The sequence below is a fragment of the Phacochoerus africanus genome, chromosome 11 (assembly GCF_016906955.1).
Source record: "Phacochoerus africanus isolate WHEZ1 chromosome 11, ROS_Pafr_v1, whole genome shotgun sequence".
Lineage (NCBI taxonomy): Eukaryota > Metazoa > Chordata > Mammalia > Artiodactyla > Suidae > Phacochoerus > Phacochoerus africanus.
The window spans coordinates 135,775,292-135,796,132 of NC_062554.1; the positions used below are offsets into that span (position 1 = coordinate 135,775,292).

General features: G+C 54.0%; 1 protein-coding gene across 3 annotated transcripts in view; it reads right to left on the bottom strand.

Moving 5' to 3' along the window:
* Positions 1-4,357: 4,357 nt before the first annotated feature.
* DDC (dopa decarboxylase) overlaps positions 4,358-20,841 on the bottom strand; it is a 70,880-nt gene continuing 54,396 nt past the window's right edge. For all 3 annotated transcript variants that reach the window (XM_047753725.1, XM_047753724.1, XM_047753726.1), the window contains 6 exons: positions 19,269-19,345; positions 15,697-15,716; positions 13,780-13,878; positions 11,315-11,416; positions 7,277-7,481; positions 4,358-4,741 (listed from right to left, as the gene is read on the bottom strand). In XM_047753725.1, the coding sequence (XP_047609681.1) occupies positions 4,728-4,741; positions 7,277-7,481; positions 11,315-11,416; positions 13,780-13,878; positions 15,697-15,716; positions 19,269-19,345 (517 nt within the window). In that variant the 3' untranslated portion in view covers positions 4,358-4,727. The remainder of the gene's footprint in view (positions 4,742-7,276; positions 7,482-11,314; positions 11,417-13,779; positions 13,879-15,696; positions 15,717-19,268; positions 19,346-20,841) is intronic.

Sequence of the window (20,841 nt, forward strand, 5' to 3'; positions counted from 1 at the left end):
ACAGGAAATGTCTCTTCCTTTCAGCAGCCCTGGGAAAGGAACACACCGTGTTCTTACGGCAGGGGGGGTGGAGGCAGCTTTCCAGAGTTCCCATCCCCTCGTCTGCTACTCAGCAGGCCCCTCCAAGGGTTGCTGTCAGGGGTTGGATGGGGGGAAGACAAATGACCTTGACACGTTGACATCGGAAGCCTGGCCCCCAGGAAGCACTGCCCAAGTGTGAGCATGGTTGTTTGGGCCAGGCCAGCCCTTTGCTGGACACAGGTTGGCCAGGTGACAGCTTGTCACTGAAAAATACCCCATATGCTGTTGGTGGTATTTCCAGCCTGTAGTTTAGCCAAGCTCCTGTATTTTCACTGACTGTGGGAATCTCAGAGATAGACGAGTGCTTCCAGGTCACCACTTTTCAGCCCCTGGAGGAGTTTCCTCACGGTTTCTTGACCATCGATTGTCCTATACCGCAGTGAACACCCACGGCGGTGGGGACTTTGCTGCCCGCTGAGAAAACGCCTTCTACTTGCTGGTTTTCAAGTTCTACTTCACGTGGAAGGAAAGTCTGTCTCCCTGTGTGACTCGTTCTTTGGAGGCACGAAGACTTTGAGAGCGAGTGGAAGGTCTGAAGGCAGCTACCGGGGAGGCCACTCGGCGTCCTTCCGTTTTAACCCTCCTCTGGGACGGGGCTCCTCTCTGAGCCCCGGGGGGTGGCTCCTACAGCAGCGGGGTCTGGCTCGGATGTCAGCCTCCCGCACGCTTTGGCCTCGCGGGGTTTCCCGCACGTGAGCCCACCCTGTTCCTTCCTTTCTCCCTCCTTTCCTCACCCCTCCGTTTTGCTGGGTGGAGTCTACACTCAAGTTTCTCCAAAGCGCTGGTTCCAAACTGATCCAGGTCTCGCAAGCAACTTATTCTGGTGGCGCTTTCTTAGTAATTTTTTCTATTATGTTTGGGTGATGGCAGGAGACAGAGATAAAAGAAGAAATGTATTTCAATATCAAATGCAACAAAAAAACCAAACATGTTCTAATTTGGGGAAATTACATGATTCAGAAAAGCGATAAAAGAGCATTTAAATCAAAAAGCCATCAGGCAATTGCCGTGCCTCTCCTCAAATCCAGCTTTCTGAAGAAAAGATCAGCAGGATTTGTTGCTAATTTGCAGCGTGTGTTGGATTCTCAGGTTAAGGGGCACAGGTGTGAGGCTGATGGATGCTGGGAACCCACTTCCTCCACCCACTGACATGCTGCCTCTCCTTTTTCATCCGAGTTTTTTTACTGATTCCTCTTGTGACTGGCGTGGAGGTGGCTGGCATGAGATTCTCTGGTTTCAGGAAGTTTTGCTCTTTCCTGCGTTTTAGGGAAGAGGGTATGTGATCCCGGGAGATATCACAGGTCTGATAAAAAGAACTACGTATTTGGCCCCTGGTTCCTAAATCCCTGGGAATCTATGGATAACAGGAATCTCTTTTGTTCTAAGGAGGCTACTCTTGCCAGGTCCCTAGACAGAGTAAGAATGGAGACGGTCACCATGGTGACAGGGCTGGACCATTCAGCCCCATCCCACCCTTGACCTCCAAGGACGGGAAGGGGCCAGAGGCTGAGCTAATCCCAATGGCCAAGGATTTAATCCATCACTAATGTAACAGAACCTCCGTAGAAGCCCCCAGTCGAGGGGTTTGGACCACTTCCAGGTGGGTGAACACATGAGACTGCACGGGGAACGATGCTCTTGGTGGGGGGTGGAGGGAGGGTTCGCTCCCCTTCCCCATCCCTGCCTCAGGCACCTCTTCTGTGTGGCTGTTCCTGAGCTGCATCCTTCACAATAAACTGGTAAGTATAAGTAAGGTGATTCCTGAGTCCTATGAGCTGTTCTAGCTTGTCACTGATCCTGTCGAAGGGGTGATGGGAGCCCCCAGTTTCTAGTGGGTAAGTCAGGAGTGCAGGAGCCCCAGGACCTGTGGCTGGCACCTGAGCTGGAGGTGTCTTATGGGACCAAGCCCTTCACCTGCGGGCTTCGATACTAACTCAGGCAGGTGGTGCCAGACAGCTGGAGAAGTCAGGTTGGAAAAGACCCCGGGGTTTTGGCGCCAGAAGGGAAAACCCTTTCATTTGGTGTCAGAAGTTTCATAAGTAAAACCAGTCTTCTTGGTATCAAGCTGTGCATTGTGTCCAGATCTCTCTGGGATCCTCCCAGCACTACCGGGAGGTACCCACTATCGGGAAGGACCCTCTCGTTCCAGCGCCAGTGGTGGGGTCTGCCCACGACCTCACAGCTCGATGTGAATAGAGAGTTCTATGAAGATGCTACACAGACGGGTTAGGCTGCATCACCCAGACCTTTAAAAACTTCTCCCCATTGTCGGGTCAGGATCAGGGTCCAAGACCCTACCCACGGGGACTGAATGTCCTCACAGCCAATTATCCTAAGAAACGGCTCATCCTGGAGACAGCGTGTTTGGCAGCAGGGCTGAGGGGGTGAGGGGGCGATTTCCAGACTGTCACAGTCCTGTCCTCACTCGGACAAGTCACTGAACCTCTTCATGGCTTAGTTTTCTCATCTGTGAACGGGGAACAATCGTTGAGAATTTAAAAATAAGCATTAAGGTGACATTTTAAGGTTTTTATAACAGCACCCGGCACAGAGCAAACGCCAAGAGCGTGTGTGTTAAATAAACTGGGAGAGAGCGAATCATGCCCTTTGGCAGCAACACGGATGCAACTGGAGCCCCTCGTCCGGAGTGAAATAAGTCAGAAGGAAAGACACCACATGACACCACTTATATCTGGGGTCTCATCGACGGCACAGAGGGACCTATCTGCCGAAAAGAAACACACTCACGGACCAGGAGAACAGACTTGCGGTTGCCAAGGGGGACGGGGAGGGAGCGGGCTGGACGGGGAGTCTGGGTTAGTCGCTGTTAACTATTCCATGCAGAATGGAGCAGCAGCGAGGTCCTGCTGTCCAGCACAGGGAACTATGTCCAGACTCTGTTATCATGATAGAAGGTAACAAGAATCTTCTATGAAAAAGAGGGTGCGTGTGTGTGCGCGCGCGCGTGCGTGTGTGTGACCGGGTCACGTTGCTGTACAGCAGAAATTGACAGAACGTTGTAAATCAACTATACTTTAAAATGTAAAAGAATAAACTGCGAGGGAGTAGGCCTCTTGTTTCTAGGCTGGGTGTTTGGGGTCTGGCGGCTAAGTTACAGAGATGCCTGGAGAGGTCAGGAGGTGGGGTGACGTGCCATGCGTTACCTAGAAATGAGTCAGACAGGCTTCTCTCCCCACTGGGTCTCCAGCCGAGCAGATGCCTGAGAATCTCTGAGGAAACGATCCAGCCCATTTGGGGGGGGGGGCTCTTCGTCACCCGGCCGGTGTCCGCCCCCTCGTGTCTGCCTGTCTCCCACAACTGCTGGGACCCTACTGTCACCTGCCGCCCAGACCCCTCAAACCTCAGTCTTCTTTCCAAAGTGCGTTGAGGGGGGGATGGGGCTACTCCCAAAAGGCTGAGGGCTGTGCTGTGAGTCTGTGGCCTTGTCTGGAAGGCCTGGCAGCACCAGCAGCTAGAGAGCGGCCTCGGGTGCAGACCGCCTCACTGTGAGACGGTCTGAGCGCTCAGCCCTCCTCAGGTCCTAACTGCTGGCCCGTGTGGACCCCAGCGGCCCATCCCCATCCCCGTGCCACAGTGGAGGTCAGGTCTGGCCCACCGACGGGCAGAGGACAAACGACCTGGCCAAATGAGACGCGGGCTGCAGGCATCTGTTCTGTTTCCAGATTTCTGAAAAACAGGCGATTCAGTTACTTGCCCAAAGGTCAGAGGTCTCTGAGATTCAAATATCCCTGTTAATAATCCAAAGACCCCTTTCTGAGAGCGCTTTTGCTAATTGTGCAGTCTGTAAAGGGCAATACTTCATCTCGGGGTTAAAATACACGTTTCTCAGAGCAAAATGGTTTCAGATAAAGATTGGCTATTTGGATGCACACTGCAACTTCTCGATATTTAGGTAGAAAGACCCTCCTTCGGTTGCTTATTAGTCATGGGGCCACAGGGCTGTTGCACTGATCGGATGAGGACACCGAGACCCCCGCGGTCTTTCCCGTCACACTAGCAGAACTGGATCTCGTGTCTTGGTTCTGAGTTTATTTCTTTAGAAATCAGTCATCTCCAAGGAAGACTCGTGTGTCATTACTGCATCTAGAACAGTGCCTGACACACACCAGGCACCTCCTAAACACCTGCCGACTAAACGAATGCCATTCGGAGAAATCCAAGAAGGCCACACCTCTGGCTGTCGTGAAGGGGTAAGTCCACACGATAACAATTTGGTACCATGTAGAAACAGGGTGCTCGCCAGACACAACCACTGTTACACTTCACGTCATTTATTAAGCATTAAGCCACAGGACAGAGTAATTGAAAGACCACGGTATCATCTCAAATCCCATCAGCATAGGCTGCCCCGGAAAGTGGACCACCGCTGACAACTTCAAGGATGCAGAAACCTCTGATGTTTTAATCAACAAACAATCACAGCCAAATAAAGAGTAAAAGCTGTCTCCACTGGGATTAACTTTTCAAAGAGCAAATAATACTTCTTCATTGCTGAGAGGCTGGTCAGACATAGGCACAAGCTTCTTTCTGGAGAACGTGGGCTAAAGAAGTGGGGGGACCGCTGCAGGCTCTACGCCTCGGAGCGGGGACGACGCGTCTCCTCCGATTCTGCTCTTCAGGGCACTTCAACTTTTGATCTCTACAGGGAAAAAATAACTTGAACATATGGCTATATTCAAAAAAGTTTAAAAATCAGAATGTGTATACTCCTCATTTGAACACAAAGAAGGACTCTACCGTTTGGTGAACCGTCCAGTGGGAGAGAGTTTAAGCTGAAAGAAACGTTTGTATTGCCGATCTGGCTTCTCTAGGATACATTTTATTAATGTCAACTAGAATCTGGGTCCAGTTTTCTATCTACTGCGAAATAGGATAGTTTCTTTCACAACTATGACGTTGCGGATTTGATGTACATTCACTTTTTTTTTGTTTGTTTGTTTTTTGGCTTTCTAGGGCCGCACCCTTGGCATAAGGAAGTTCCTGGGTCAAATCAGAGCTGCAGCTGCGGGCCTACACCACAGCCCCAGCAATATGGGATCCAAGCCGCGTCTGTGACCTATACCACAGCCCACAGCAACACCGGATCCCTGACCTACTAAGTGAGGCTCAGGGATCAAACCCAGGTTCTCATGGATACTGGTCGGGTTCATTACCAGGGGAACTCCCATTTACATAAGCACGAGTAAAACCAAGGGATTAAGATTTTCATCCCTCTAATTAATCTGACCCAAACAACATATATGCATTACAATTTACTATTATATCCTATGTCAAAAAATATTAAACCTGGAGTTTCCGCTGTGGCACAGTGGGTTAATGATTCAACTTGTCTCTGTGGGGGTGCTGGTTCAAGTCCGGGCCTGGCGCAGTGGGTTAAGCATCCTGCATTGCTGCAGCTGTGGCAGAGACTGCAGCTCCAGCTTGGATTGCATCCCTGGGCTGGGAACTTCCATATGCAGCCAGGATGGCCAAAAAAAGGGAGGGGGGAAGGTTATTTTGAAATGATATAATGACTCCACGATAAGTTGCGACTTCTATCAGAAGTGCGCCTCTGTTTCTGATCATTTTTCCGAGCCACGGTCTCTTCCTGTGTTGTTTTGGACACACGGGGATAAGAGTACGATGGAAAGAGATACGCAGACACAGGCTGCAGAAACGTCCCTCTGGAGTGTCTGCCTCGTATGGGTTTGTTTTGAATGTGTCTTCTTTCCCCACCTACGCACACAGCCCCGCCACCCAGGCACGCTTATCTCGGAGCAATGGGGTAATCTGGAAATATGGGCCTCTTCCCCACCTCTCCTCAAGCTAGAACTTTGCAGTTGCTCTCCAGAGGGCGGCCCCTCAGCTTACAAGCAGCAGACTTTTAGGAAAGGGCTTTGCTGGAGTTCCCGTCATGGCACAGTGGTTAGTGAATCTGACTAGGAACCATGAGATTGCAGGTTCGATCCCTGGCCTTGCTCAGTGGGTTAAGGATCCAGCATTGTTGTGAGCTGTGGTGTAGGTTGCAGACGCGGCTCAGATCCCGCGTTGCTGTGGCTCTGGCATAGGCTGGTGGCGACAGCTCCGATTCGACCCCTAGCCTGGGAACCTCCACATGCCACGGGAGTGGCCCAAGAAATGGCAAAAAGACAAAAAAAAAAGAAAGGAAAGGGCTTTGCTGAGCTAGGAAGGGGGCCTGGTGTTTCGGGGCAGAGGTGGCGGATCCCTGACCTCTCAGGCCGGCAGCCGTGGATGGGCCTCCCCATAAATGACACAGGGTCTCTACCCTCCGGGTTTTGAGCCCCACGGCATCTCAGGTATTCCCAGTTTACAGCACAGAAGGTCAAGCTGAAGACTAATTGCATCGCCCACTTTGGTTAGACGTCTGAAGGTGACGAGACGGGCAGCGGGCAGGAAAAGAGAAAGGGCAGCAGAAGCTCCCACTACCGACCACCCCAGCCGCCAAGTGGGATGAAAGGATAAAAGAAACCAAGAAGGTGGACAACGTCCAGTGGCGTGACCTCCCTAAAGGAACTAGCGATGCTCTTAGGATCCCTGTGGTTCGACAGGCATCATTTCAGCCTGTCACCAGTGCTGCGTTCGTGCGTTTTCCTTCAGCATTGCCCGCCTGCTTTCCTGCAACTGATGCCCAGCATTCCAGACTTTTCCCTGCTCTAAACCATCATGAATTTGGTCCTTCCTGACAGTAAACCATCAGTCATGTCAAATTGCCTTTAAAAAAAAAAAGTTGTGGCCACACCTGCAGCAAATGGAAGTTCCTGGGCCAGGGATTGAATCCGAGCCACGGCCATGACCTACACCACAGCTGAGGCAATGCTGGATCTTTAACCCATGGCACCAGGCCGGGGATCGAACCCGTGCCTCCTCATCAACCTGGGCCTCTGCCACAGTGAGAGCTCCCAAATTGCCTTTTTTGGGGGTTCATTCATTTCCACTCATGTACAGTTTGCCTGCTGAATAAATAAGCTTGCAGTGACAGTAAGCTGCCTTCACGACCCTGAAGAAACCTGAGGGCACGTCATATGATACATGATTGACCATCTCGCAGAAAAGAGTACAGAGCAGACCTCTCTCCACGTTCCTAGAGCCTCCCCGCGGCATCCGTTCTGTCCACTTCTGCAGCCGAGGGCCCTGCTCCGTCTCGCCCCCGTGCACGGACGGCAGTGCGGCCTACCTGCCTTTCCCTCCTCCGCGCCCAGCAGCTCGGCCGCCAGCCCTCGGATGTGCTCCCAGGCCAGCCGCACGTGGCCCGACTCCACCGTGCGCGAGCAGATGGCGAACCGCAGCACGAACTGGCCCCTCAGGCGACAGGGAACCAAGTGGATTTTCCTGGCGCTGTTTATCCTTTCCAGAAGCGCTTCATTCAGTCTGTCGGAGCCCTGCAGCAATGGAGAAGGGGGTGCTCAGATCCGCGGGAGGGGGCACACATGCCCCAGCAGGCGAAGCAGCGTGGGCAGGGCGGCCACGGGTCACTGCCCCTCGCCTGTCGTGGGCAAAGGTCAAAACTCAACTAAGGAGCCCTGCCGTGGCCCCCAAAGACGGCAGCCTCCCCTTGAAGACAATTTCTTCCTGTTCTACCAGAAAAGGAGACTCCCAGGATCCGGGTCTTTTTAGGGCCACAGTGACGATCTCTCAGGTATGTTACCTGCAAGCTGATGCGCTCCGACGGCACAACTGGGGGTTCTGATGGCACCAGTGACAGGGTCTCACGGAACCCAGGAGAAAATATCAGCAAGGTAGAAGATGAAGCGTAAGCGTCAACTTCTTGCTAGAATCTGGGGAAACGGCCCAGGAATTACAGACCAGGGACCAGTGGTGGGCCTGGCTCTGGAAGGGAGCAGCCGGCCAGCCTGGGGGGCAGGGAGGGGCCTCGCACTGGCCAGACTGGATGTGTCCCGCCTGGGAGCCGTCCCTTCCTGCCTGTGCTGCGTCCTCTGCCCTCCTCTGTCTGGCTGCTCCTCTCATCCTCCCTGCCTCTCTGTTTTTAGGCAGCAATTCCACCCCTGCCCGCCTGTGAGCTGACACAGAAAGGCCTGCACGTGGGGCCCAGCGTCCTGGGTCCAGGGCCATCACTGGCTTGAACCGTTTGCGTCCTCCGTCTGTCTCCACGTAACGGGGAGGAGCAAATCTGGCTCCATGTTAGATCTGTTCTTTTAACTGTGACCTTTGGCCTCTGTCCCTTGTGCCTGGTCATCCTGGTTCTGCACCGTTTGCGAAAGGAGGCGGCCCAGAGCCTGAAACATACAGGATGGCCCGTTCTCGAGGCGCTGGCCTTTAAGGGGATTCCATTTTTAGATTAAAAGGTGCTGAACAGAGGATAGCATCAGTCTTGTGGGAGGTGTGCTGGAACTTTCTGACCCGAGCTAAAAGCACAAAGCATTCTGCACCAAGCCATGTGCAACAGCTAACCACCCCCTCCCCCTCCTCGGAATTCTGACCCAGCGGAGATGCTTCTGCGAGATCTTAGGCTGCTACTTCCCAGTCGGCTGCCTCTACTCCTGGCCCCAACCACTTGTCCCGATTTCCTGGCCTAGAGTGCCGCGAGCAGAACGAGGCCGGCCTCGGGCACGTGGAAGTGAGGGCAGGGAGGACAGTGGGAGAGAGACATTCTCGGAGGCCAGGCTCAGGCGTGTGTCTGCGCAGAGCCTCCCGGCTGAAGGCCTGGGTGGGCTCCTCCCGGTGCCCAGGGGCAGTGCCTGGGACAAAGGCCTCTCAGACCCTGCCGGTGTGCCCCGGGTCCAGACAGAGCTGGTCCCACGCGAGGACAAGGATGAGACGGAGGAAACGAAGGTACGAAGGGCTGGCATGTCACCAGGAAGACGTCGCAGAAGAGCCAAGGCCTGAAAATTGACATATGCAGAACGTAACAGCAAGTCACTTAGGGAAAACGTGCTTGCCGTTTTCAAATGAATGTTTGGACGAGGCACGTTTTCCACTAAATAGAGGCAAAGAGCCAAAGACAGAAAACAGAGATGGAACCGCAGCAGCAAACAGCCAAGACGAGGAAGGGCGTCTTGCTTGGCCATGAGGAGGGCGTGGGAGGAAATGGGTTCCCTGGAAACAGCGAACAGCCTCAGGTGAAATCAAGACCATGCCCACGGAGCCGGCCGTGGAGGCCTTGAGGTCCTGAGGGGACAGAGTGGAGCACAGGATCAAACGGGGACGAGCCGGTAGAGGTGGAGGCAGAAAAATGAACCCTGAGGACTGGACAACAGGCTTCCTCCAGGAGAAGCTGGACTCAGAGAAGGAACAAGTTTCACAAAAGACACGTTTGTCTCCTGAAAAGCTTCCTGCGTGGGGACCCCCAACTGGGTTTGGTGTCCTAGCAAATTAGGAAGAGAGCATAAAAGGCTTAACTTTTTTTTTTTCTTTTCTTCCTTTTTTTTTTTTGGTCTTTTTAGGGCCGCAGCCACAGCATATGGAAGTTCCCAGGTTAGGGGTCTAATCGGAGCTGCAGCTTCTGGCCACAGCACAGCAACATGGGATCCACGCCGCGTCTGTCACCTACACCACAGCTCATGGCAATGCCGACTTTAACCCACGGAGGGAGGCCAGGGATTGAACCCACATCCTCAGGGATACCAGGAGGGGCCATTCACCACTGAGCCATGACAGGACCTCCAATACAAGGCTTACCTTTGACAACACTGCACTAGGTGAAAGAAGCCAGTCACAAAAGGCAGTATACTGACGACCCCATTGACATGCATGGCCAGAGCCAACAAACCTGCAGGGACCGAAAGCAGCCAGTGCGAGGTCCCGTCCTGGCTCAGTGGAAGCGATCTGACTAGCATCCCTGAGGACGCAGGTTCGATCCCTCACCTCACTCAGTGGGTTGAGGATCCGGCGTTGCCGTGAGCTGCGGTGCAGGTCGCAGATGTGTCTCGGATCTGGCATTGCTGTGGCTGTGGTGCAGGCTGGCAGCTATAGCTCCAGTTTGACCCCTAGCCTAGGAACATCCATGTGCCTCAGGTGCGGCCCTAAAAAAAAAAGAGAGTAGCCAGTTGTCCCAAGGATGGGGGCGCTGAGGGTGACTGCCTCTGGCCTTGGGGTTTCTTTGGAGGAGGTTGAGGATGTGTGTCTAAGGTTCCATGGACGCCTCCTTCTAAAGTTTGACGGCTGCGCGATGCTGTGGATGTGCCAGGAATCGTTCCAATGTATACTTTCATGGATAAAGTGTGTGGCGTGTGGACGACGCCTCAATAAAACTTCAAAGTTTAAAATCCTACAGGAGCGCTGGCAGTGAAATACATACAAAGCAACTGCTTGATGGCAAACAAGTCCAAGCGCCCTCGGCCGAGGCCAGGCTGAGAATCTCCACCTCTGCCCACCCGCACGCCTCGCACCCGGACCGGCGCCAGCCTCGCACGCCCGCACTCGGGTCTCCGCATCGCGCTCTGCAGGGAGCTCGCGTCGCCCTGCCAGCTCTTGGGTCAGGACTCTGCTATCTCTCTGTCACTTCCAGGCTTCTCCACACCCAGTGCCCGCCAGCCCCCAAAACCCCAAGAATCAGAGAGGGAAAGAAAGTGAGCGAGGGCTGCGCTGTGACTGGCAGCACCTCGACAGGGCCCCTGGGCCCTCGGCTCCTTCTCCCGCTGGCCTTCGTGGGTTTGAGCAGCAAGGCCTGGGGACAGGGTGGACTCTGCAAATGAAAATCTAGCCCCAGGGGTCAGGGCAGTTGGCTCTCACCCAGCCTCCTTCACACAAGGTAGCTTCGTGGGGGCCTGTGAGCTGCACCTCTTGGGGCCCTTGGAGAAACGTGGGCATCGTTCCCTGCAAAGGCGGCTGATGGCCTCAGGGCACCACAGGCCAGGGTCCCTCATACCCCTGTGTGCGTGCCAGCAGCCTGGGGGGCGTGGAGGGTGCAGAGGCCTCAGGCCCCGGGTGAGCCTAAGCCTGGCTTCTCACAGGCTCCCAGCTGCTGCTGATCTGGGTCAGGCACCGTGCTCAGACTGGAGCCTCTGGACAGGTGGATGGGAAAGTGGCTAGCCCGAGGCCCAGTGTACACCAGCAGAATGCCTGAGACCCGTGAGAAGAGCCGTGTCCTGGGACGTCAGGGCCAGGAGGCGGGAACAGCAGACTGAAAACTGGGGTGCAGTCTGTGGTCTCTGGGGAGCTGAGGCGTGTTTTTGAGCACAGACGTCGTTAAAGACACCTTTCTCCCGGTCGCAGTCAAGGACAGTGCAGGAGACTAGGGGAGACATGGACGTACCTTTAGCCGGAAACACACCAGCCCCAGGGTGACTTCGGCACAGACTTCAAAGCGGGGATCCTGAAGCACAAACGCCTCAAACTCATGAGACAGCTGCACGTGCTTGAAAGGAAAGGGAAATCTGAGGTTCTCATCTCCCCTTGATTCAGAACCCAACCGCCTCGACAACCTCATTAGGCTGCACATCTAGAGTTCATTTATATGCTTTTAGCCGTTTCTTCAGGCACTTCTGCCACCCACTCCCCAGCTGTCCCCACGCAGGTTGGGAAGAAACTCGCTACCTTCAGAAAAACAGCCATTGTCATTTTCTTCTGTTCAGGGAACCATTTTCATCACACCAGAACCATCTTTACAATTTTAGGATAAATGTTGTGAAGAGGGGCTTAGAACATTCTAGAAGAGAGATGGTGGCCGATGCGGATCGGATGGCTGAGTGCCGAGGCTTCACCATCCTGTCCTCACCATGGCCCATAAGGCAGGGGATCACACGGAAGCCAGGCCCATTCTGCAGACAAGAAGACTGAGGCCGAACTGGCGCAGCCGCCCAGCACCCACACTCCAGTGGGGTCGTTTGTTCTTCTACGGCCCTTGCCATGGTGGGGAGGGCCACATCCAGGGCTGCTTCCTCTCGCTGGACCCCACCTACTTAACTTCTAGGTGTTTATGGAGCTCAAAAGCCGATTCAAACAGTATGAGGTCTGAGGACCAGCTCGCCAAGGCCTGGGCACACGTGCAGCTCGCGCTAAACCCCGGGCGTCCAGCTCAGGGCTCACTCGCAGGTGCCCAGGGAGCCTCTGAGCAGAAGTTGGGCTGCTTAGGCTGAAACGCCTTTCAGTGAGCTGTCCCCGGGCACGCGATGAATCTGGTGCCACTAGAGGGCGCCAAAGACAGCTGCTGGCGATGCCCTCGGCTGGATGGGGCTCTGGCCACAGGCACCCTCCTGGTAAGGCAGGACCACACTCTCCGAGAGGCAGGGAGCAGAGCTGTAGGGGGAAGCACTGGACCACACCCGGCTTTCCCTGAGCCTCCAGCTGGGATGGGGAAGCGCGGTTAAGCCATTCGTGTTTTGCCTTCTTTCCGCACAGAAGCAGAACCCTCCCTGCTTTTCAGCACGGTTCTTCAGTGGGGAGAACTCAGGAACACACACACACACACACACACACACACACTCTCCTTTCGTAGTTTCCTTCCCACCGCGACCCCCCTGCACAGCCTCGTACAACAAACAGATGACCATGCGTGCTCCAGGGGCCTCCCTGCACTGCCCGCTGCTACGCGCCCTGCCACGAGGGAGGGGCCTGGGGCCAGCCACGCGCCCTGCCTGCAGCTGCAGTGGGATGTAAACGGAAAGGCTGGCTCAGTGCTGTCCCCAGGCTGAAAGACTGCAGGTGTGACCCATCCCCGTGACGTCTGAGGACCTCTGTCCATCAGGGTGGGGTCGCAGCTGAGGAAGGACCCCAAAAGGGGAGGGCCTGGCTGGAAATCGGCCTTCTGCAGCCAGCTAAAGAAGGGGCGTCCTCTGGCCTCAGTTTCCTCAATTGTCAAAAAGGGAAAACCAGGCTTTACACACTGTCTATAAAACAGATAACCAACAAGGACCTACGACTGCACAGCACAGGGAACTCTACTCAGTATCTTGTAATAACCTATAAGGGAAAAGAATCTGAAAAATAGACTGTATGTGTATAATAACTGAACCACTTTTCTGTACACTTGAAGTTAACACAGCATGGAAATTTACCATACTTCAAAAAAGAATTGGGGGGTGGGGAGTTCCTGTCGTGGCTCAGCGGTTAATGAACCTGACTAGCATCCATGAGGATGCAGGTTCGCTCCCTGGCCTTGCTCAGTGGGTTAAGGATCCAGCAGTGCCGTGAGCTGTGGTGTGGACTGGCAGCTACAGCTCCAATTGGACCCCTACCCTGGGAACCTCCATATGCCACGGGTGCGGTCCTAGAAAGACCAAAAAAAAAAAATTTAAACAAAACAGGGTAATGGGGCTTGGAGTTGATCCACGGTTTTCACATTTCAATGCTCATCACAGCCACATGTTTGCTGGTTAAACAGAGGTTACCGAGACTCACCTGCAGAGACCGAGGTCACACACGTGCTTCTGGGTGGGGCGTGTCTGAGAATCCTTGGCTGGAAGACACACGCTGCCCCCTGGCTCAATCTCTCCCAATCTGGCAGATTTTTTGGAGAAAAACCTATCGCCTTCTGACTGTTGCACTGTTAACTGGACCTCACTGTGGGCCAGCCGTGGCTCCAGCATCAGCTAAGTGTGTTATCACTTCAACAGCATCCTGGAGTGAAAACCTGTCATCTACATGGAAGGGTCTAGAAGCTCCAGAATCTTGCAGAGCCCCAAACTATCCCTCTTATTTGGGTATTAATACATATTACTTGCTTTCTAAAAGTCTAGGCCTGCCCCAGTGGCACTGGATAAATAATGGAAACAAAATTACCTTGCGGATATAGGCCTGCAGTCCCTTGACTCCGTACATCCTGAAAACAAACCACATTTTCAGGGACCGGAATCGCCGACCCAGTGGCAGCTGCCAGTGCTGAAAGAAAACATAAAATGGCATTTCAGGACCATGCTAAGAGCTGCTTTCCTTTTTGGTTCGTGTCCTTGCCTATTTCCCTCTCTCTCTCTCTCTGTAACATTTTATGTATTATTTATTCATTCATTCATTTATGTTGGCTGAGTCCGCAGCATGTGTAAGTTCCCAGGCCAGGGATAGAACCTTTGCAACAGCAACAACCCAAGCCACAGTGGTGATGACACCAGCTCCTTAACCCACCAAGCCACCAGGGAACTCGGACTGTTTCTCTTGAAGGCAATTAATTCCCTGGAGGCCACCCCTCTGGCTGCCATGCCCCAAGTTGGACAGCAGAGCTGACAGCAGTGAGATGAGCGGTCCGGTGCCACCGCCCTTGTGGGCAGACAAGGGGAGGTGCAGCCCTGCCCCAGGAGGCTTACACTCTAGCAGGGTGGCAGGGGAGCGGTTCACTGATTTCTGCCCATGGGAAAGGGGAAGCAGAGAACAGAAAGCCACGCCCTCTGCTGTGCACTCCCCCTGAGCCCCAGAGCCGTCTGGGGAGCAACTTGGATCCTTTTTCTGCCCCACCGGCCACCAAGGAGTCACCTACAAAACACATCTGTCAACATGTGGGGCCTTGCAGGAGCTCTCCCTAGCTTTTGTTTTGTTTTGTTTTTTGTCTTTTTAGGCTAAGGGTCTTAGCCTGTCTTCCCAGGTTAGGGGTCGAATTGGAGCTGCAGCTGCCGGCCTACACTACAGCCATAGCCACAGCAATGCAGGATCCAAGCCTCCTCTGCAACCTACACCACAGCTCACAGCAACGCCAGATCCTTAACCCCCTGAGGGAGGCCAGCGATTGGACCTGCGTTCTCATGGATACTGGTTGGGCTCTTAACCGGCTGCGCCACAGTGAGAACTCCAGTATCTCTGTTTTATCGACCAGAAAGCAGGCATCAGAGGCTAAGGGTTGTAGAACTCAGAGAGCCGGAGTCACACCCCCGCACGGCTGGCTGGCTTTTACTTAGCTGTGCGTTTGCACATTGTTGGGGGATCTTCTGTAAAGATGAACCTAACTTGGAAATCTTACTGTCACCCCATTCGCTAACGAAGCTGCGATACACACGGTGCTGCATCCCTTGCTTTTTCCTCCCAAGGGAGAGTCTCCCAGGAAATCACAGCAGGATTCAGGACTAACCCTGGAGAGAAGAACAGGCAGAACTCCATTTCTCTGGTGCTGGAGTAACAATGCCCACTGTTTAGTTGCCAGCTCATTCCGGTGTGGCCCTAAAAGGCTGTCACTGCCTCTCTGGGGCCTGAGGTTGGGCTGGATTCCCCGGGAAGCAGAGGTGCCTCCGAGCCCCCAGCCTCCACCAGATGAAAGCTGAGAGAGGACGGAGGGGTCCTGTCTTGTGGGCCATTTTAGTCCCTGCCCAGGGCTCCTGCCCAGAAAGGCGGCTTGTCACCAGAGCAGCGGTTAAGAGCTCTGAGCACTTCTTATGCCCTCTGACCCTTTGTTCTCCCCCTGCCCTGGGGGCGCCAGGCACCAGCCTGAGTGGAAGGGAGGGGCCCGCCTTACAGAGGAATCTGAGTGCCCAGTCCCTGCCCTTCAGCTGAGTGCAGGCAGCATCATTTCATCCTAACTCGAGACCTCAGCAGAGGTGCCCACTGCCCAGCACGACCTGTCGTTAGGACCCAGTTAGAGGGTGTGCCCCTGGGGGAGGGACCCTGATCCTGAGGGGAACAAGGGGCAGCCGGGGTTACAGCCCGGGACGCCTGGCACTGCATCCGCATTTTGGATTCCCACGTACCCGGCGCTCAGGAGGACAATCTCGCACTTACCCTGTAGTCCGTGATAAGCCCTGGAAAAGAGAAAGCAGCAGAAAAAAAGAACTCATTGAACATGTTGTTGATGACATGCTAATTTTTCCCATCATCTCCTGAACCAGACCTAGGACCTGGGACCGCCGAGGGCAGAGGCTAGGTGTTCGTTGAGACACGTCCGGGGGAGCGGGTCCCCGGGGGAGCCTCAGAGGGCAGAGCCCAGATGGAAATGCTGACTGGATTCCCATTCGTGTCACTTTCTGCAGTTACAAAAGCATGGTGACCCGAGAGTCCTTCCATGCCCGTCAGGAAACTGGCCCTTGGATCACACAGGGCCTTATCATCCGGTCGTTCATGCGTGGGGGGGGAGATCTATGATAGCAAGAGTGGTTAGAATGTGAAAAAGAATCCAACTTGGATGAGTGTCCATCTCTGTATTCTTGGCTCTTCCTATGTTTGTTTGTTTTTGTCTTTTTAGGGCCGCACCCTTGGCACATGGAGGTTCCCAGGCTAGGGATCAAATCAGAGCTGCAGCCGCCGGCCTGCACCACAGCCACAGCCACACGGGGTCTGAGCCACGTCTGCCACCTACACCACAGCTCATGGCAACACCAGATCCTTAACCCACTGAGCGAGGCCAGGGATGGAACCTGTGTCCTCATGGATCCTAGTCAGATTTGTTTCTGCTGAGCCACAACGGGAACTCCTAGGCTCTTTGTCTGGGTTCTGGATCCTCTGAGTCAGTTTCATCGTCTTGGATGCAAAGGCCTTCGCAGGGCCAGGAGCCACCAGTCTCTGCCCTGGTGCCAGAAGCGGGGGCCGCAGGGGTGCCCACGGACAAAGACTGTGCGTGGGGTTTCTACGGGGTGGCCGTGGGCCCGGGGTCACAGGGCGGGGGTGGGGGGAGGCTGGAAAAATGTGTTTTGGAGTCTGACCCTCCAGGGCGTCCAGGGAAGGCTCACTGTGGCGGGCGTCCCCCAGCTGTGGAGGGCACGGCAGACTGCCCAGAGGGACAGGCAGCCCGCCTAATGCCATCCCCCTGACGGACTGCTCTGGGTCCACTGTGCAATGGGTCTGTACCACATTCACAAGGAAATCTAAAGTCACGACTGGTTGGGGTTTCCCGACTGACGCCTGGAGAGACCCTCATATGGCAGAGATGGGAGGACACGCAGGGCATTTTGCAAGTTTCAATCTCCCTGTTTCATCTGGGACCCTGGGCGGAAGCCCCAGGTCACCCCACCTTGGTCGCCCCCCAACCCGTTCTCTCTTCTTCACACCCCGTGGCACGAAGTTGTTAACAAACACACCACTAGCAGTGTCGTCAGAAGGGACCTGGAAGGAGTTCCTGGTATGGCGCAGCGGAGACAAATCCGACTAGGAACCATGAGGTTTTGAGTTCGATCCCTGGCCTCACTCACTGGGTTAAGGATCCGGCGTTGCCGCAAGCTGCAGAGTAGGTCGCAGATGCAGCTTGAATCCCGTGTTGCTGTGGCTGTGGTATAGGCTGGCAGCTGCAGCTCCAGTTCAGCCCTTAGCCCGAGAACTTCCATATGCGATGGGTATGGCCATTCAAAAAATAAAATAAAATAAAAAATAAGAAGAAGGGACTTTAAATATGCCCATGGAAATGAACTAGCAGCATCCAGGAGTGTGCTTGCTGTGTAACAAGGGCTCAGTAAGAATTTGTGGAAAACCCAGGGGCTGTCATGAAGAGGGAGGGATGAGTGGTCCACCCTTTCAGTGATGTCACTCTCCCATCCTGACAGCCACTGGTCACACGTGGCTACTTACACTTAATGCAAATCAAAGACATTTAAAAATGGAGTTCTTTGGTCACGCCAGCCACCTTCGGGCGCTCCACAGCCACAGCCACCCGTGGTTTAGCGGCTCCATGTGGGACAGTACAGAATTACAGACCATTTCCTGCATCACAGGAAATCCTACTGGACCATGCGGCCAAAGATTTTAGTCAGATGCCGTAGCTGCTGCAGCTCAGTGACACGGCGTCCAATGAAAGACAGCATCTGCTTCTCAAAGAATCTGCTTCCTTAAGGACCAGCTGAAGATCTGGCCAGATAGGAGCTTCTGTGCCAATGTTTACTGGTGACATGAGGAATGCCAATGCCAGAGCTCCCTGGTGGCTCAGCAGTTAAGGACCCAGCGTTGTACGGCTATGGTGCAGGTCACTGCTGTGGCATGGATTCGATCCCAGGCCTGGGAATTTCTGCATATGCCATGGGGTAGCCAAAAAAAAAAAAAAGAAGGCCAAAGCTCTTCTCTGCCAGCAGTTCCGTGATGATACTTTTACTTACACTGTGGATTGCTTCATGTGTCTCATAAGCTCAGGATGTCTTTAAAACTACGTAAGATATATGTGGGGTGAGCAGCTTCTAAATTTGCAAATGGCATATAGTAAAAACAATAAAACCTAGCAATGCCTAAGAGAAGCCCGGCAAGAAATACAGCCCCATTTAGCAGGGTGGACATTTGAGTACTGGGTTGTGGGGCCGTTCTGGCTCACCTCTTTTTTTTTTTTTTTTTTAATTTTATTAGAGTAGAGTTGGCTTACAACATTGTATTAGTTTCAGGTGTTCCGCAAAGTGAGTCAGTTATACGTATGCGCACATTCATTCTTTTTCAGATTCTCCTCCCGTCTAGGTTATCAGAGTACTGGGTCGAGCTCCCTGCGCTGCACAGCAGGTCCTGGTTGCTCAGCTGTGTGACATGCAGCCGGGGGTGTATGTTAATCCCCACCTCCTAATTTACCCCCTTCCCTGCATTTCCCCTTTGGTACCTAAATTTAGCTGCAAAATCTGTAAGTCTGTTTTCGTTTTGTGAATAAGTTCTTTGATATTATTTTTTAAAATCAAAGTATATTGATTTACAATGTTGTACCAATTTCTGCTGTACCGCAAAGTGACCCAGCCAAACATATGTGTACATTCCTTTTCTTATATTATTTTCCACCCGTTTTTATTAGGTTCCACATATTACTGCTCAGTTCCTTTCTATTTTCCAAATGTACACATTTTATAATGAAAGAATGCATCTGAAAACGTCTGCATGCCAGCTATGGCGACTGTCTTCCTAGCATCTGTGTTGTGAAATTTCTGTCATCGGAAGAAATAAAAAATCATCTTTGTTTTGGTCACTAGTTGGCACAAATCCAATGAGAACACAAGAAAGTGCAAAGCCGCGGGGGGCGCAGTAACCGTGATCCCTCCCGCCGTTGCTGCTCTACCGTGGCCGCCGCAGTGCCCGCCCGCCAGGCACCGTTGCAGTTAGGAGGCAGCAGGTCTCCCCAGCCCTACGGATCTGGGGTTCCAGTGGCAGCGAAGTGACCCGGGAGGTGGCTTCACAAGTTGTAGGGAGCCGTGGTGGGGAGACAGCTGAGAGGAGGGCACCTGCCCGCAGGGAGAGGCCGCACCACCTCCCCACCCTGGGGGCAGCGCTTCCTGGCCCTGCACCCCTCCTCCCCCAGGACCCGTCTGTGGCCCTGACTCTTCACCTCTGGCTCCCGCACTGTGGAGGCAGCTCTGCTGGAAACAAAACGGGAAGCGATCGGAGACCCTGAGGCCAGCACTCACCCGAGTCCTGGTGGCTGTGTTTTAAGTACACGGGGTCCAATTTGAAGGCTCCAGTCAGGTCCGTTCTCCTTTTCACCCTGTTTTTAGAGGACAAATGCAGAGGCTTAATAAGGAGCCCCCGGGAGGGCTGGGCCGTCCTGGCCTCCTGCTCCTGCCTGCCAGACCCAGCTGGGGCTGCCCGGCCCCCTGACCCCCTTCCCCACGCCTGGCTGCAATACAGCAGCGACCTCCAGAGCTCCGGGCATGGGGGCGGGGGGTGGGGGGGAATGCCATATAATCAACAATAAGTCTTTGGTCTTTGTCCCTGGTTGCTGGCCCCCAGCTCCTGAAACCCTCGCAATGCCCAGGTGCGATGGTGCCGGGCACCTGGAGAGCTTCAGGGTTTGGCCTGGCTGGAGGCGTGGGACTTCGAATCCCACCGCTGATCTCCTAGGAGGGAACATGAGACCAGTCAACCCCAACCCTAACCCTAACCCTTAGCCCTTAGCCCTAACCCCTAACCCTAACCTACTATGCAGCAAAGTGACCCAGTCACACACGTACAGGCCGTGCAGCCCTCGAGCCCCTGTCAATCCGCATCCGAGCCACACACAGTGTGGGGAGACTTCAGTTCCCACCACCTGCAGTGCGTCCCTGAGATTTAACAGGGACTGTTGTCTGATGACTCATGAAGTGAGTAACTTTGCCTTCACCAAGCGGCCACTCCTGCTTCTTCCTCAGAGAGAAGGGTTTTGTTCACCTCTTCATTAGATTGTTTACCTCGGTATCGCGTGCAGGATTGTAAGGCATCAGGAATCCCGTGGGTACAAAATACTACGGGCTGTTTCCCGGCCTCTCTCTCCCTTTTTTTCTTTGTAGGGCCGCACCTGCAGCATATGGACGTTCCCGGGCCAGGAGTCAAATCAGAGCTACAGCTGCAGGCTACACCACAGCAATGCTGGATCTGGATCCAAGCCGCAACGTGGACCTACACCGCAGACTGAGGCAAGGCCAGAGCCTTAACCCACGAGGGAGGCCAAGGGTTGCACTCGCATCCTCACAGAGTCAGTGTTGGGTCCTTAACCCGCTGAGTCACAGCGGGAACTCCTGGGCTCTCTCCTGCGACCTCCGCTGGGTTTGCCCCCCGAGGGTCCTGGCTCAGCCAGAGTCGCTGCCGCAGAATCCCCACCAGGTTTTTCTTCGCTGTTCTCCTGGCTGTTCTGGGGCCCTCCTAATGGTGGGCTCAGCTTTCCCAAGTTCCACAAAACACTGAGCCCGGATAGTTCCTAGAACTGCTCTCAGGCCTGACCCTGAGTCTCCCTCACCTTGTGTGGGTCAGGCCACTTCATTTAGTTAGGACCTGGAATGGCTCCCCCCCCAGATAGCATCCTTTTCTTCACAAAATCGACACAGGTTTTGATACATTCTTTTTTTTTTTTTTTTTTTTGCTTTTTAGGGCCACACCTGCGGCATATGGAAGTTCCCAGGCTAGGGGTCAAATGGGAGCTGGAGCCACCGGCCTACGCCACAGCCACAGCCACACCAGATCCAAGCCGAGTCTGTGACCTGCACCACAGCTCACGGCAACGCTGGA